Raw genomic sequence first — 15,945 nt, 5'->3', positions numbered from 1 at the left:
CTGTACTTTGGTTATTTTGTTTTGAACACTCGGGGTTAAAGTGTTTGATTATAGTATTTTTGAACTCTTCGAAAGTTATATATGTTTATAATGAATTTCTCTCATCCATGGATCTAAGCAATCAAGGCCAAAGCACGTTAAATATCATCTCTTGCATGCATGATCCGTTTTATGTTTATTTCGTGTTGATTAAGTCAAATATGTGTGGTGGAGGGGCAATATTGAGCAAAGTTACATACAAGAGCTAGAAGAAATGGCCTTGCAGTATGAGGATTTTCTGGAATAATCGAAGTCTCAAACTCTATCTTCACCATATATGAAGAGCTTGTCCTTATTCAATATTTACACTTTGTATAATCAATGTTGATGGTTGTTTTTCCTTTGTAGGCTTTATATATGACAGCATTCTGGTTATTCTATAAGGTATTTTGTATGAAATTTATTCACATTTTACAAAGAGCACATAAGTTACAGAAGCAAATGGAGTAGATTCCTTTCAGATAGCAACTTGAGCTGCTGCTAGCCTTGCAATTGGAACCCTGTAAAGGCAATTTAATAAGGAATTTGATCCAGCTAATGTCACGATCCATATATAACTTTTTGCATTTAAATTTGAGGAACCAATATGAGATTCATGGTTCCTCGCTGGATCTTAGTTTGGTTAGTTCATGCACCCACCCTAGGGCATCGAATGAGTTTCGAGTTTAAATTCTAGCATCTGTTTTGTAATAAGAAAATGTACATAATAAGAAGCTATCTAACCTGAATGGCGAACATGAAACGTAGTCCAATCCAGCTTCTGCAAAGAATGCTACAGAAGAAGGTTCCCCTCCATGCTCTCCACAAATTCCAACCTGTTCATCATCATCACATGTTGTAGTCAAGCATAAGAATTCCACCCATAGCCATGAAATTGTGATGATATACATGCATACACTATGCCTACTAAAATGCAATTACTTGCCTTCAAACTAGGCCTAGCTTGGCGACCCTTTTCGGTGGCCATTTTGATGAGTTGGCCTACACCTTTCTGATCAAGTACCTGGCAAAGGATTCGATTACTATTATGAAATCTTCTTTGATTTTGTAATTTCCATATTTCTTTCCTCGCAAAACTTATGAACACTGAAAAACTGCTGACAAACCTCAAATGGGTCATTTTGTAGAATGCCTTTGGACAAGTATATGGGGAGAAATTTGCCAACATCATCTCGACTATACCCAAATGTCATTTGTGTAAGATCGTTAGTCCCAAAGGAGAAGAATTCTGCTTCCTTTGCAATCTGCCATCATCAAATGTCTAAATATCAGTCATAGTCATCATGATTCATACAGGAACAAAGGCAGATATGCGGAGATACTTTGCTTAGCATACCTCATCAGCAACTAGGGCAGCTCTGGGTATTTCAATCATTGTTCCCACCTTGTAGCTTAAGGAAGAACCCATCTCAGAGAATACTTTCTTTGCAGTACTCCGTATTAAACTGACTTGATGACCAAGTTCCTGCAACTTTAAATTGTCAATTTTCTGAAATGATTAAAACAAAAGTATTGAAGATATGGAAAACATCAAAAAGAAAGAAATTAGAGGCTCGTGCCTGGGGGGTTCCAACAAGGGGAACCATTATCTCAGGAAGAACTTTAACCCCTTGGTTGCTCATTGAGACAGCAGCTTGAAAGATGGCACGGGTCTGCATCTCAGTTAGTTCAGGATACGATATTCCCAGCCTGTTGGCAGAAGATAAAAATCCATATTGAAGATGATGAAAATGGTTCATGTATATATATGTATGCATATATCCAAGTTCAACCTAAGCTCCATCTGGAGGTATCTAAATATTTCAGAACCTATCGTTATGAAACAATATGTGTTGTCATAATCGAACTATAAGCATAGGGTCCATCACTTTTTAAATGATTAAGTTGTTGAAAAGGAATATTAACCTGCAGCCACGGAAACCAAGCATGGGATTCACTTCTGATAACTTTTCAATTCTTGAGAAAACTTCATCTTCAGTTGTGCCAGTCTCTGAAGTTAATTCACCTACAATCTGTTCTAAGTCTCCCTCTGGAAGAAACTCATGAAGTGGAGGATCTAACAATCGGATTGTTACAGGAAGGCCTGAAATTAAATGAAATTTACATTAGGCCAGGCAAATAGAAAACACCAATAAAATTCCAAGCAGGTTGCTACTAAGCATGTAAAGAAGATCACGAAAGTACCATCCATTGCTCGGAAAATTCCCTCGAAATCTGATCTCTGATAAGGAAGTAAGAGGTCAAGAGCTGCTTTCCTTTGTTCAGGTGTTACTGCCATTATCATCTTTCTGACAGCTTTTATTCTCTCATCTGAAGCAAAGAACTGAAAAGGATTTGAAGACAAGAGTCCTTAGAACTGAAAATGAACTCATGGAGTCCTTTGTACCATACAACGAATCATCAATTAGTATGGAATTTTTATTTATGTTGTGGACGATTAAATGATTTGCAAAGTCAAAGAGGTAATGAAAGACAAATCTCACATCATATGATGAAAGAAAAGTTACCATGTGTTCTGTCCTGCAAAGGCCGATCCCTTGAGCACCATTATTTCTGGCTGTTAGTGCATCTTCAGGTGTGTCAGCATTTGCCATTACCTTTCAGAAAAATTTTAAGGCTGAATCAGTCAAGAGACCTTTGAAATATATAACACAAATCCTCAACCAGCTAAAGGACATATAGAACCTTGAGGCGCCTAACTTGATCAGCCCAAGACATGAAGGTTTCTAGATCACCACTTAATGCTGGAGGAGAAAGTGGTTGTTTCCCGAGAATCACTTCACCAGTAGAGCCATTGAGTGAAAGCCATTCTCCTTCTTGGATTACTACGTCTCCAACTACGAGAACCTGCATTGTAGATATAGTAACATGTATAGGGGATACCATTTCATGAAAAAAAAAAAAAAAGCAATTTAGAGGAAGTAGAAGAATATAATTACCTTCTCAGCATCATTCATAATAATATCTGAACATCCAGAAACGCAACACTTTCCCCATCCACGTGCTACAACAGCTGCATGAGATGTCATTCCACCCCTAGCTGTCAAAATCCCTGCAGCCGCATGCATACCTCCTACATCCTCTGGACTGGTTTCAGTCCTTACCTATAAGCATGTAAAATCATGAGTTCAGTTCCATTGATTATAGAGAAAGCAAAATAGCTACATATTACATAGCTTTATCACTGATAGTGTATTAAAACATGGAAGATTTCGGTAGCTTAAACATCTAAATGGCTTGGCCCTCTAAACAGGTCTCATATATTTTTAGTGCTTATAGCAGAATGAGCAGAAAAATGTTATAAATGTACATAAAGATGGGCATACCAAGATAACACTCTTTCCTTGGGCATGCCACTCTTCAGCATCATCTGCCGTGAACACGATCTGCCCAACTGCTGCTCCAGGAGAAGCAGGTAAGCCCGTGGTGACCACATTGTCTTTGTAAGCAGATGGGTTCTCAAACTAATTAGACAAAACATAATGTTAACCTTTTCATCTTAGTATTTGTCAAATAACTAAAACATATTGAAAACGATACATAATAATTGGGTGAATGCATATTACTACATCCATAAGTTTCTATAGTCTCCTACGGGAGTTTATCAATGCCAAAGTGAAGAACGTTCTATATGCCTTTGGATCCGTACTTCAAGATTGTTTTCAATATATATATAAAAAGACTAAGCAGATTTTTCAATTATATTTACTTCTACGGTATGCATACCTGTGGATGAAGAAGTTGGTCTAGATGTTGTGGTTCCACCATCTTAACTGCAGCACGTTTATCAACAAGCCCTTCATTAACCATGTCTACAGCAATCTTTATTGCACCTTTACCAGTACGCTTTCCAGATCGACATTGCAGCATCCATAATCTATTTTCTTGAACTGTGAATTCTATGTCCTGCATTTAGGAAAAAAGGGGTAAGTTCCAAGAACTGATTCTTCTATAATAGGTTCAAAAGTGATCACAAAAGCTGGAACAACTGAAAACCAAGAAAGTTCTTAATATAGAAACATGAATGAGGGTATATCTAATGTGAAAGTGAAAACTTATACCATCATATCTTTGTAATGTCGCTCAAGAATCTCACAGTTCTCAACAAGCTCTTTGTATGCTTCAGGCATGTAGCTTTTCATGGTGTCCAGATCTTCCGGTGTTCTAATTCCAGCAACAACATCCTCACCCTGTTCTGAGTGATCCATTAGTTACATTCATGATTTATCAAAAAAGTCTAATACTAATTATACGAATATGGTTAAAAATGAAGTTCTGCAGAGAGAGAAAATTTTATACATGTTTACAACCTGAGCGTTTACGAGGAATTCCCCATACAGCTTATTTTCACCAGTGCTTGGATTTCTAGTGAATAAAACCCCAGTCCCCGAAGTATTTCCCATGTTACCAAACACCATTGTTTGAATGTTTACTGCTGTTCCCTTTAAACCAGTTATCTGATTGATGTTTCTATACTTATTGGCCCTTGGGCTGTCCCAGGAATCAAAAACTGCCTTAATAGACAAGAACAACTGCTTCTTTGGATCTGCAAATAAATATGCATCAAAGTTTGATCAGTTTCAAGTTTCTCAATCACATACAAAATTTGGGAACTTAGTTTTCCAGAATGCCAATGTGAACTCCACACTCTGTGTATTAAGTTGTTTAGATTCGAGTGTGAGTTCGGAGACAGGCATGTTCAATTTCTCCTAAGTTTTCCCATATATATGGAGGGTCTGGACGTGCGTCGGACACTGTGTTGAACATAGTTACTATAAGGAAAATGATGAGTTGGAATAACATAGCTTGGGTATAACAAAATTACAATAAAGGTTTGTGCAGTGGAAAAATGGGAGTGTTGCATTCCTCTACCTGAAGGAAAACTTTCACCCTTGGCTTCTAAGTAAACATTCTTGTACAGTTCGACGAGTTCTTTGAGATCAGATGCGGTTAAATCGGTGTCGAGTTTAGCTCCTTTTGCTTCCTTCATTGTCTCTAACCTTTCCTCAAACAATGAGTGCGGGATACCCATCACCTAAAATTACCAATAAAAGTAGTTTTGACAAAACTTGGAACAATAAATAGAGATGACAAGATCATGCCATATTGCAATGAGAGGAAACTATCACAAATAGTTTAAAGAAAAGATTTCTGGAAGTTGAATGAGTTGCTGGATTTTATTCTATTCAGACAAATTATTTCATTGAGTTTGGGGCAACAACCTAAATTGTGTCAAACACATTGAACTAGAAACTCTGCTCTCAACGCACGTAATTCACATATGCTTATGTAATGATTCCAAGTATCAAATTCATGAAGAAGAATCACTTACAACATCTCCAAACATATCAAGGAAACGCCGGTAAGAGTCATAAGCAAAACGGTCGCCACTTTTTGCAGCCAAACCAGCAACCACTTCATCATTCAGTCCAAGGTTAAGGACAGTGTCCATCATACCAGGCATTGAAATCTAGACATATGGAACAAAATATCAGTGTACAAGCAAGCATAATGGCCTATATGATTAATGTTCATTGCCCACAATTAGAAATAAGCCTTCCAGAACCAATCGGATCATTGCATAAATTAAGCTTCTGAATCCCTTACCGCGGCACCGGAACGAACTGAGAGGAGCAGTGGCTTGGCAGGGTCACCAAGGGTGGCACCCATGTCCTCTTCCACGCTCTTCAACCCTTCCAATATCTCCTCCCACAAGTCTTCTGGTAGCTTTCTCCCATTCTGCTGATACTCCTGGCATGCTTCTGTTGATATGGTAATTCCCGGTGGAACTGATAGCCCAATGCTGGACATCTCTGCCAAGTTTGCCCCTTTTCCACCCAACTAGATAAACAACAAAAACCCATTCATTAACCTGTCTAAAAACTTGCAAGCCATTCATAATAACGCATTGAAAAAACTAAAGAGACTTGAATTTGAATCCACTGTAAAATTTTATTGAACATTAGCCATGCTAAACCAAAACAGTGTTCCAAATGTGAGCTATTGCCAATTTTAAGCTCTATTCTAGCTTTAAAATTTCAGTGCCATGGCATGCCAGGATTTTGTTGTATAGAACTACGAAATAGAATTCTTACCAGAGACTTCATGCCCTTATGGCCTTCACTCCTTCCTTTGCCAAATGTAAATACTCTCTGTGAAGTTAAGTAAGAAGTCAAAACAAGCTGCGAGTCTTTATGGGACTCAAGATGAGTGTCAAATACGAGTATATATGTAACATAAGCCATTGTAACGAGCAAAGTTGCAGGAATCCAACTTCTGGTTTTCATGGAATTAACAACATTTAAAAGGCATTGTGATGTTGAAGGACCCCAGGAGACAGCAAGCAACAGCTTAAACAAAAAGACCATGCTACCAACCATTTACTTCCTAGTTTTAAGTATCAAGTCTATAAATTCATCAATTAGTCTATTATAATATTTTTCAGTTTTATGATTAACGCATAGATCATGCTACCAAATCATGAAGAATATTAAATAAATCTAAACCACATTATGATATTGTAAATTGCAAGATAATCCAGTCACATAGTATGCATGAAAGAAAACATGACATGACATAGAAAAAGCATGAATACTATATAAATATACTAACATGTAAAATATTATATAAATATAAAATAACTTAAACATGACTATATATATAAACGCCACAAGAATACATGAATTGCCCATGGGATCATGTTAACCCAAACACCAAAACCTCTGCTTTGGATATATAATGGGCCTATTGATAGTTCAATCCAAGAATCCAACCCAAAACATTGAAGTTTGTAAAGAGATAGACCAAGAACCAAACTAGTTCACTAATTAACATACCTCAAGTTTGTTAACCCAATCATGACCCCAAACTCCTAATTTAGACACATGTGAATATGAAAGGAGAAAATAATTGAAATATAATACAATATGACAATTTGAAACCATAAAAGTTTTGAAAACTTAGATTACCATAAAACTGTTATGGAAGTTATTATGCTAAAAGTTAGATTGTATTTTTTCACTTTACTAAAAGATTAAAAATTAATCTATGTATATTAGATCAAAAATAAAAATTTTATTTATTTCTATTGCTAAAATAGATTTTTTTATCAATACAAGGTTCACATGGCATGTCAAGTTTTCAATAGTAGAAATAAATAAAATTTTCAATAAAAAAAGTTGTTTACTCCTTTATCTAACATACAAAGAATTAGTGAAAGGGACAAAATGTAATTTAATTCTTAATATAAGGGATTTTATGATATTTTTATCAACAAATTATTCAGTTACTTAAAATTTATACGAAATTATGCCTTAAATATAACTGTAATACGAGAACAGAAGGATCGGGCAGAAATGAATTTCTATGGACTCTGATCACTGAAAAACAAATATAAAAGGTAGACCTTTTTCATGGTTGGTGTTGGATCAGAGAGAGGGGAAAGTATGGCTTCAGCCCGAGTGTCGAGCCGCCTCTGTCTTGAACTCCACATGTTCTTTCCATTCCCATGGAACAAACAACAACCACAATAACATTCTTGCATCATATGACGACTGGTAATTACTCCCACACTGCCAAAACTTGGCTTCATCACCCCCAAAAATGAACGTTTTTTAACTTTAAAAACATCAAGTCTATGATTTCCATCCAAATAGCTTCCTTCCCATAGCCTCTGCTTATATACATCTGGTGTTGGTCTTATAACTATTCCTTTCATCGCTGCTGATGACATTTCTTTTGTTTTTTCAAACAACCTGCTTAATCAACAAAGAAAAAGTACTTTAAAATTAAGAAAAATAAACCAATTATAATCAAATGAAAAAAGAAGTACCTGAGCTTGGGAAAAGTGGCAGTTATTGATTTTTTTTCTTTTTGAAGCTTCGAGGCTGAGAAATGGAGTGAAGTGATGATGGAGAAAAGAAAATGGCGGTTGTTGTGTTATAGGATTTTATTTTATTTTTATTTTTGTTGCGATAATTTATTCATTTTTATGTGAGAAAAAAAATTGGAATTATTGAAAAAGAAAAAAAAGGGTTTGATGAATGACATGAGTGGATGGGATTACGGTTACAGCGCTAAGACATGGGGCTAACGGAACTTTAAATTGTTTGAATTACCTTAAATGCCCTCCCTTGAATCATTTTTCAACAGGTGGACCATGGTCGTTGAAGTGGCGCCCAGCTATTGGTTGCTTATGTTGAACTATTTTTTTTTTTGTAAAAATAGTATTTATTTATTTTGTGCTCCATTACAAAATTACAAGTCATTTTCCTCTTTTTTTTTAAAGAATTTCAATGTTCATGGCACACAAATTAATAAAATCCCATCCAACCAAAAAGGAAAAAATAATTTCATTATCAATTTGAATTATCATTTTATATTATATTATATTATATTATATTATAACCTTAATACATAATTTTATATCTAAGTTTGACACGATGCTAGTTTAATTTTTTGGTTCAATGTAGTACATATATTTGATAATAGTTATATATTTTAGTATTTGAACGTAATAATGTTAATTTTTTAGTGTTAATAATATTAGTAATTAATTTTCATTTATAAATTCTAAAACTGAAATTAAATACTATAAAGTTAACATTGTTGTCTTTGGATACAAAATATATAACTTTTATCAAATACAAATACTAGATTAGATAAAAATAATAATACATATACCACATTAGAAAAAAGTCTCAAATTTGGGTATCAAAATTTTATATTATATTATATAACTAAAAATAATTGGAGTAACATATTTATAAAAATTGATATAAAAATCAAATGTGACTTTGGTTAAAATAATAAAATTAGGATGTCTTGGATTTAAATGCATTTTTTAAATTTATCAAAATATAAAAATATATAAATACTATCAAAATAATATTTGTTAGTTTATAAAAAATGAACTTTTGATAATTTCACGATCGAAATGAGACTTAGTTGATGAATGACATCAACTTAATCAAACTTTTAATAATAGTATATAAAAATAAATAGATTTAAAGGTCCGCCTAGTTGATATTACTTATTAATTGGATCTCAACTCAATTATGAAGTATTTATATTATTTTCATATTTTATATAAAATCTATAAAAATGCACAACGTTTAAACCTAAAACTTGAATTTAATGAGTTGAGTCAAATTTTGAACAAATATATGATCATTTGGTTTAAGTTGACTTAATGATAAATTTGTTCAAAATAAATAAAATAATATTAGATTATGACACACCCATGACGTGATAAAAAAATTATGTAACAAATATATTTATTTAAAGTTCATACAAATACCAAATTATGCTTTCGATGAAATGATAAAGTTAAATATTTAAAATTCATTGTATCACGGGTTTCACATTTTACTATTATTGGGTTTTATTTATTTATAAAATATAAAAGATAAAAGAATCCTCATAATCATATAACTTACTTTGTATATAAATGAGTATTTTAGTAATTCCACAACTTAATTAATGCTCGATTGACTCATAACACCAACTTAATTAAGGACTTAATATAAGTACAGATATATTTGAATTCGATATTAATATTAAATGTTATTTGAAAAAAACTAAAAAATAAGTATTGATTTTTTTCTATTATAAAGTTTATATTTTAAAATTAAATATTAAGTACTCAATATTTATGATGAAGGATAAAGGAGGAGGGAAGGAGTTGTGTAATGCTAAAACCTTAGATTCGATGTCAAGCATTACTTAAAATAATACAGGTTTTTGTCACTATACAAGTGACTCAATTGATAAAATAAATCAATAACTTAAATATCTCAAATTTTAATAAAAATAAATTATTTCAAATATAATTATTTTTGCATTAACATATAAGTAACTCTCTGCTTACTTTATTCAGTATTTTTGAAAAGTAATTATTAAATAAAATTTAATAAAATTGTCAAAAACACATTAAAAATTTTCTTTTCGATGCAGTGAAAATATCCAAATTACTTTATCAAACACATCTTAGTAATCAAAATGTTCATTTTTCAATTCAATATATCTTGAGAATTTGTTAGCCAAATTTGTGTTAACCTGTTTTGAATTAGAAAAGAAAATACGAGAGGTTGCAAAAGCTGTAAAAGAAAACTGGTAATAGTATCATAAGTAAAGGCATAATGATTTTTTCGACTTTCTAACTTTACAAAAAAATTCATTTTGACCATTCATTTAATTTTTTATTTTTTTAACCATTAAAATTGCATTGTTTGTCAAATTACCCTAAAATGAATAGAAAAGTTAATTTTTGTTAACTTTGTTGATGTGTCATACACGTGGACTGCCACATTAACAAATAATTAATTTTTAAAAATTTTAAAATATTTTTTTATATTTTTCATTAATATTTAATTTTAAAATTAATTAATTGCTGATATGGCAACCACATAGCAATCTATGTATATTTGAATTTGGGATGATTTGATAAATAGTGCAGGTTCAAGGGATAAAAAGGATGAAAAATTAAATAAAAGACTAAAATGATATTTTTTGTAAAGTTAAAGTACCAAATATGTAAAAACATAAGCGTGTAGTTCGTTGTGTTTGGCGTTTCTTTCGTCGTATTCATTGGAGAATAAAAAAGCATGGCATCCCATGTATGAGGAACTGCAAATCTCTCTATTTGTGGCATTGCATCAATTATATTGTTAGGATCTTTCTCGATATATATATATATATATATTTTTTTTGGACCACAATGTTATATTAAAAATAATTTTTAAAAACAACATGATGAACATATAGATATATAATATTTTTGACATAATATTATATTTGGTACTTAAATTTTAGCAAATATTCTAATGTGGTACCTAAACTTTTAAAAGTTGATTTTGATACTTGAATTTTAACATCATTTATAAATGTGGTACCTCGACTAACAGTATTAATTTTGACTTATCAAGACCTATGGTACAATCGTAAATTGCCACGTGAAACTGTTTGTTAAAAAAGAAGATAAATGGTCAAGTTAGGAGACCTAAAATAATTATATTTTTGTATTTTAAAGGCAAAAAAATAAATATCAATAATAAACCTTTAAATCTCACACTAAAATATCTTTAATCTAACATAATTAATTATCATCATTAATAATTAAAAACATAATTAAGAAATAAAGTTCAATTCTTTTTTTTCTTTTTCTTCACCCTCTTTCTTTTTTGTTCTTTATGTTCATCTTTAAAACAACCCAATTTTTTAACCAATTTTGAGAGGAATTCTTCCATAGTGATATAGAAGCACTAACAAACAAAAAGTAGTAGAGAAGAAGAAGGAAGAGAAAAAGGAAACAGATTGAGAGAAGAGAAGAAACAAAATAATGCTTTACTAAATTTCCATAACTATTTCTACCTTCAAACCTTGCTTAAAGAAGGAAACCAGTAACGACTACGGGATTGGTCACAAGCTGTTAAGCCTACACCTATGCCTTCCATACACACCGTTTCATTTAACTATACAACACGCAAAATGCGTCATTTTGACACATCTTAAGCCTCAGAATGTTACAAGCCAAAAAGCCTTATGTGACATTAATGTATTTGTTTACAAATCCAAAACTTGTAAAACTCTGTGCAAAATGAATAAGTTAGATTCCTTCGTGTATAGATAAATCATATCTGCATCTTATTTTGATGAAATAATGTGAAGAATTTTGTTTTTGTAAGGTTTCCTCTTTATCTATGTACTTTGTAACTTTGTGAACTAATTTGGTGCTCTCAAAATTGTGAATTTACAAAGCATCATTCTTAAGTTGTGTAGTAGAAGAATTGGTTACACTATACACACTCGTTAATCGATTGTCAAAGTTGTCCATTGTTTAAGGGTCGTATAATGTGTATGTGTTTTGGGTGTTTGCTTGAGGACAAGCAAAGACTTAAATGTGGGGGAGTTTCATCTGTTGTAATTTGATACGTCAAATTAGGCTCTGCAAAACACTCTAGGAGCTCTTAAGCAATTTAAGTATCTTTTAAATGTTTTTGTCAATTCTTAGCTTTAATCATTAATAAACATTTTTATTAGCTTTTTACTTTTTGAGACCCAAATTGGCCAAACGGTGCCATGGGCAACCTAACGATGTGACTGAGTTGGCATAGGGAGACGATAATGGTCCAACCAAGAGGAAAACATAATTCAGAGTAGGTGTTGCGACACCAACTCCTTTCACCTTGAGGATGCAAAAATTCAACGCAAAATCAAAATGAAACTTACTATCGTAGGAGTCGCAATACTGATGGTAAATTGTTGCGACACTAAGCCAAATTTGTGACACTATGCCTCCAAGGTTATGATGCCTATGAAGGTGTTGAAGTGAAGAAATTGAGGCCAATTCTAGAGATCTCGCGACACCGAGCAGTGGATGTCGCGACAACGAGACCCCTAAGATCTACTAGTTCACCACTGTCTAGGGTGAAAGGAGTCGCAAAATCAAAAGATTACACCCGCAACAATTTTTCTCCCCGTCAAGCGTACATGTCATTTATATTTGTAGTGTTATAATGGAACACTAAAGTATTCTAAGGATCGAACCCAAAGGAGATGGACATTGAGTGATAAATAGCGTACACTATAGAGTCTAAGTTACTACTGATATGATTTTATAATATGACAAATCATAACAAGAAAGTTTTGCAAGAAAATTAAATATGCTAATATAGGGACCAAATTGTAAATAATACTAAACTAGGAGATTAACTAATAAATGACTAACAGTGGTTGGTTGATTTCAATGTGGTTCGTCGGTCCTCGAATGAGGGGCTTAAATCACTTAAATTACTGAGTGGCTCCATTTTATCTATCGATCTCAATTTTACCAACTTAGACTAATTAATCCAATTTATATCTCGATCTCATAGGTTAATCTAGGACTAATAAATTGGTGCACAACAAGATTACCTTTTGGTCTCACTTGTCTAGGTATTCCCTTAAAGGCATCATTTCCTAAGTTTTTAGGTCTATTCGATTTAATCCCTTGTCCAAAAAAATCAACTTACCCACATCTCTATCAACCAACCCTTTTTTAGGTTTAGCTACTCATGTTGAAAATAAAGAGAATGAGCATGAGAATGAAAGGCAAAGAAAATATTAAGTTAAAGTTTAAGAAAAATATAAAAGTTTGGATTTTTATGCAAGAAAATTTAAAAAACATGAAAGTAAAGGCATTTGACAAGAAAATCCAAAACAATAAACATAAAAAGAACAAACTTTAGCTGATTTAAAGAAAAAGAAACTGAAATACATTAATCTAAAGTTAGCAATATCCTACAACCAATGTACATAGATTGAAAGTGCAAATAAACCTAAACTACAGTGATAACTAACTTAACTAAAACTAAGAACACTAAGAACAGTAAGTAAGTGCAGAAAAATAAACCCTAAAACTAAGAAAAAAGAAGAAAAAATAAAAACTCTAGAAAAGTAATAGAAAAACTAAGAAAAAACCTGAAGAAACTAAAGCTAAAAACTAAAGTAATATGTGTGTCTCTCCTCTTCAACCAAAATTGGTTGTTTTAGGCTGAATGCTAATGAGATTTTGTTGCTAAAATTACCCCTACACAGGCCTTGAGTGATTTGTGGATCAGGTGGACAAAGACTACCCTTTTGTCATTTTTTCCCCCTTACGATGTAGGTGTCATGATACCCAAAAGAGGATATTACGATACCCCAATTAGTTTCAAACTTAGGGGTGGATATCGCAATACCATGGAAGGGTGGTCTCCAATCTTCCATCCTGTTGGAGGTATCGCAATTCGAAGGTATAGATATCAAGATACCCTTTCCTTTGGTGTCATTTTCGCTCATTTTCAACCTCTAACACATCCTTACACCACTCGACCACATCTTAGGCCCCTCAATGGCATTATTAGCCAAATTGGGATACAAAATGAGTAAAAATGAGACATTTACACTTATTAACTTAAAATATAATATTTAAAAAAAAAACTACGCAAAAGATGCTACTTTGATTGAGAATAAGCTCCTTAAGCATACCGGGAAAACTTAATTTGACATATCAAATTATGACAGATCAAACTCCGCCACCTTTAATTCTTTACTTGTTCTCAAGGAAACACACTAAACATGAAAAAAAAAAGATGACTTTTGGACTAAATCAGGCAGTTAAGTCACATAACGGTAAAACATCAAACTTATATGAGAACTACTTCACATGCAACTTAAGACTGATATCTAGCTAACTTGCTTATTCCAAATGCAAACATAATTATTCACTGAGTTAAAATGTCAATAAATGCAGAGCCAATGAAAATGAACATATGTACAACTGTTATTCATAAAAATAAATTATGCAGATCACTTGTAGATATCTAAAAAGAATTGGTCATGCTCACTCAAACAAATGCAAGCTATTCACGAATTATTGTGTTGTTGACTTATTCGGGTCCCAAAGGTCTTTTAGGCTTGTAACGTTTTGAGGCTTAGGACGGTTTATGTTAAGCTAAGGTTTATTTGATAATATGTTTTGATATAACAAATTCAAGTGTTTTAAATAAAAGTTAAAATTGAACAAAATTAACAAAATGATTTTTCAAATGAAGTCTAAAAGATAAAATTTTAATCTTTACTTTGAACTCTTAGAAAATTTTTGAATCAACTTTAAAATCAAGTTAAAATGATTTTAATCAAGTAAGAATTTTTTTAACTAGTCAAATTGTTTTTAAAACAAGTTAGAATAGCTCCAGGCAAAAAAGTATCGATACTTTTTGGCCAAGTATCGATATTTTTTGAAATATCGATTCCCTTTTGGAAAATGATACTAAATTGACATTATGTTTTTTCACAAATTTAGTTAAGAATCAATCTGATATCGATATCTTTCATATGGTATTGATAAAATTTGTCTGGTATCGGTATTTTAGCTCTAACGGTCACTGAATTTTGTATTTCATGCAAAAATTACCGATACCATTTTATCTAGTGTCGGTACTCACTGTTGTAGGTGAATTAAATGCACTAGTTTTCACATCCCCGACGGCTCTATTCATATCTCCAACAACCACAATGGTTGAAAATCAATTAGGGGGTATATATACCATTTTCCAAAGATCCCACAACAACTAAGAAAACATATTCAAGGAAAAGATCAATCAAACAATCTTTGTGGCCAATATTTCCATACTTTTCTTTCATACACTTGTGAGCTTTGTTTCTATTCTTTTTGGTCAAGTGTTCTTCATTGTAATTGAGTTTAATTTGCAAACACTTTGATCTTGTAAGGATTATGTATTTGTTTGCTTCTTTGTATGTCTTTGAGAGGGTTTGTATCTTAAGGTTTGGGTAAAAACCTTAAAGGAGTTTGTAAAGTTAAACCTTATCCTCAAAGGTTATCAAATTAGTGAATTTGGGAAAATCTTTAGTAGTGGAAAGATAAGGAAGTGGAGTAGGCAATTGGGGCCGAAAGACTCTAAATTATTGTGTCAAAATTTTCTATCACTTCTCTCTCACTTTCACAAATTTTTAAAAGCCAATTGTAACACCCCAAACCCAACTTAAAATTTATGACCAAATCTAGAGAAATTACATCGACTCATTTGAAAAACTAATTTCAATATGTATTTAGCAAATACGATGTTGGCAAATAGTCATTAAAAAGTTATTTGTTCACTTTCAGAAAACACTTAAGAAATTACTTAATTTGTAGCGGAAAACCTTTTCCAGAGTTTTAGTTTTGAAAATCGAGGTCCATTTTGTCGACTAAGGGATTTTGCAATATCGCGTTAGAAAATATTAATTAATGATGAATTAAACAGAAACCCAAAACCGGTTTAGAAACATATTACAGACCTAAAAGACCAAAAAGAATAATTACGAAAAACCACCATAATTAAACTAAGTGCGAAAGCTATCCAAGCTCTCGCACGCCATCCAATC

At 32.4% G+C, this 15,945-nt stretch overlaps 1 protein-coding gene across 1 annotated transcript; it reads right to left on the bottom strand.

The window, feature by feature from the left end:
• Positions 1 to 273: 273 nt before the first annotated feature.
• Positions 274 to 8,083, bottom strand: LOC108460134 (pyruvate, phosphate dikinase 2). The gene is made up of 21 exons (XM_017759498.2): positions 7,871 to 8,083; positions 7,445 to 7,793; positions 6,135 to 6,191; positions 5,647 to 5,880; positions 5,372 to 5,509; positions 4,912 to 5,074; positions 4,350 to 4,585; positions 4,101 to 4,229; positions 3,766 to 3,945; positions 3,366 to 3,503; positions 2,979 to 3,143; positions 2,725 to 2,886; positions 2,547 to 2,636; positions 2,224 to 2,362; positions 1,945 to 2,122; positions 1,599 to 1,728; positions 1,376 to 1,504; positions 1,146 to 1,283; positions 965 to 1,042; positions 763 to 854; positions 274 to 539 (listed from the first exon to the last, which is right to left on the bottom strand). Exons 2-21 carry the CDS (start codon positions 7,769 to 7,771, stop codon positions 497 to 499), a joined length of 2,946 nt encoding a protein of 981 aa, XP_017614987.1. The 5' UTR covers positions 7,772 to 7,793; positions 7,871 to 8,083; the 3' UTR covers positions 274 to 496.
• Positions 8,084 to 15,945: the final 7,862 nt, after the last annotated feature.

This window comes from Gossypium arboreum, chromosome 10, assembly GCF_025698485.1.
Source record: "Gossypium arboreum isolate Shixiya-1 chromosome 10, ASM2569848v2, whole genome shotgun sequence".
Lineage (NCBI taxonomy): Eukaryota > Viridiplantae > Streptophyta > Magnoliopsida > Malvales > Malvaceae > Gossypium > Gossypium arboreum.
This window is presented reverse-complemented; position numbering and strand designations above follow the sequence as displayed.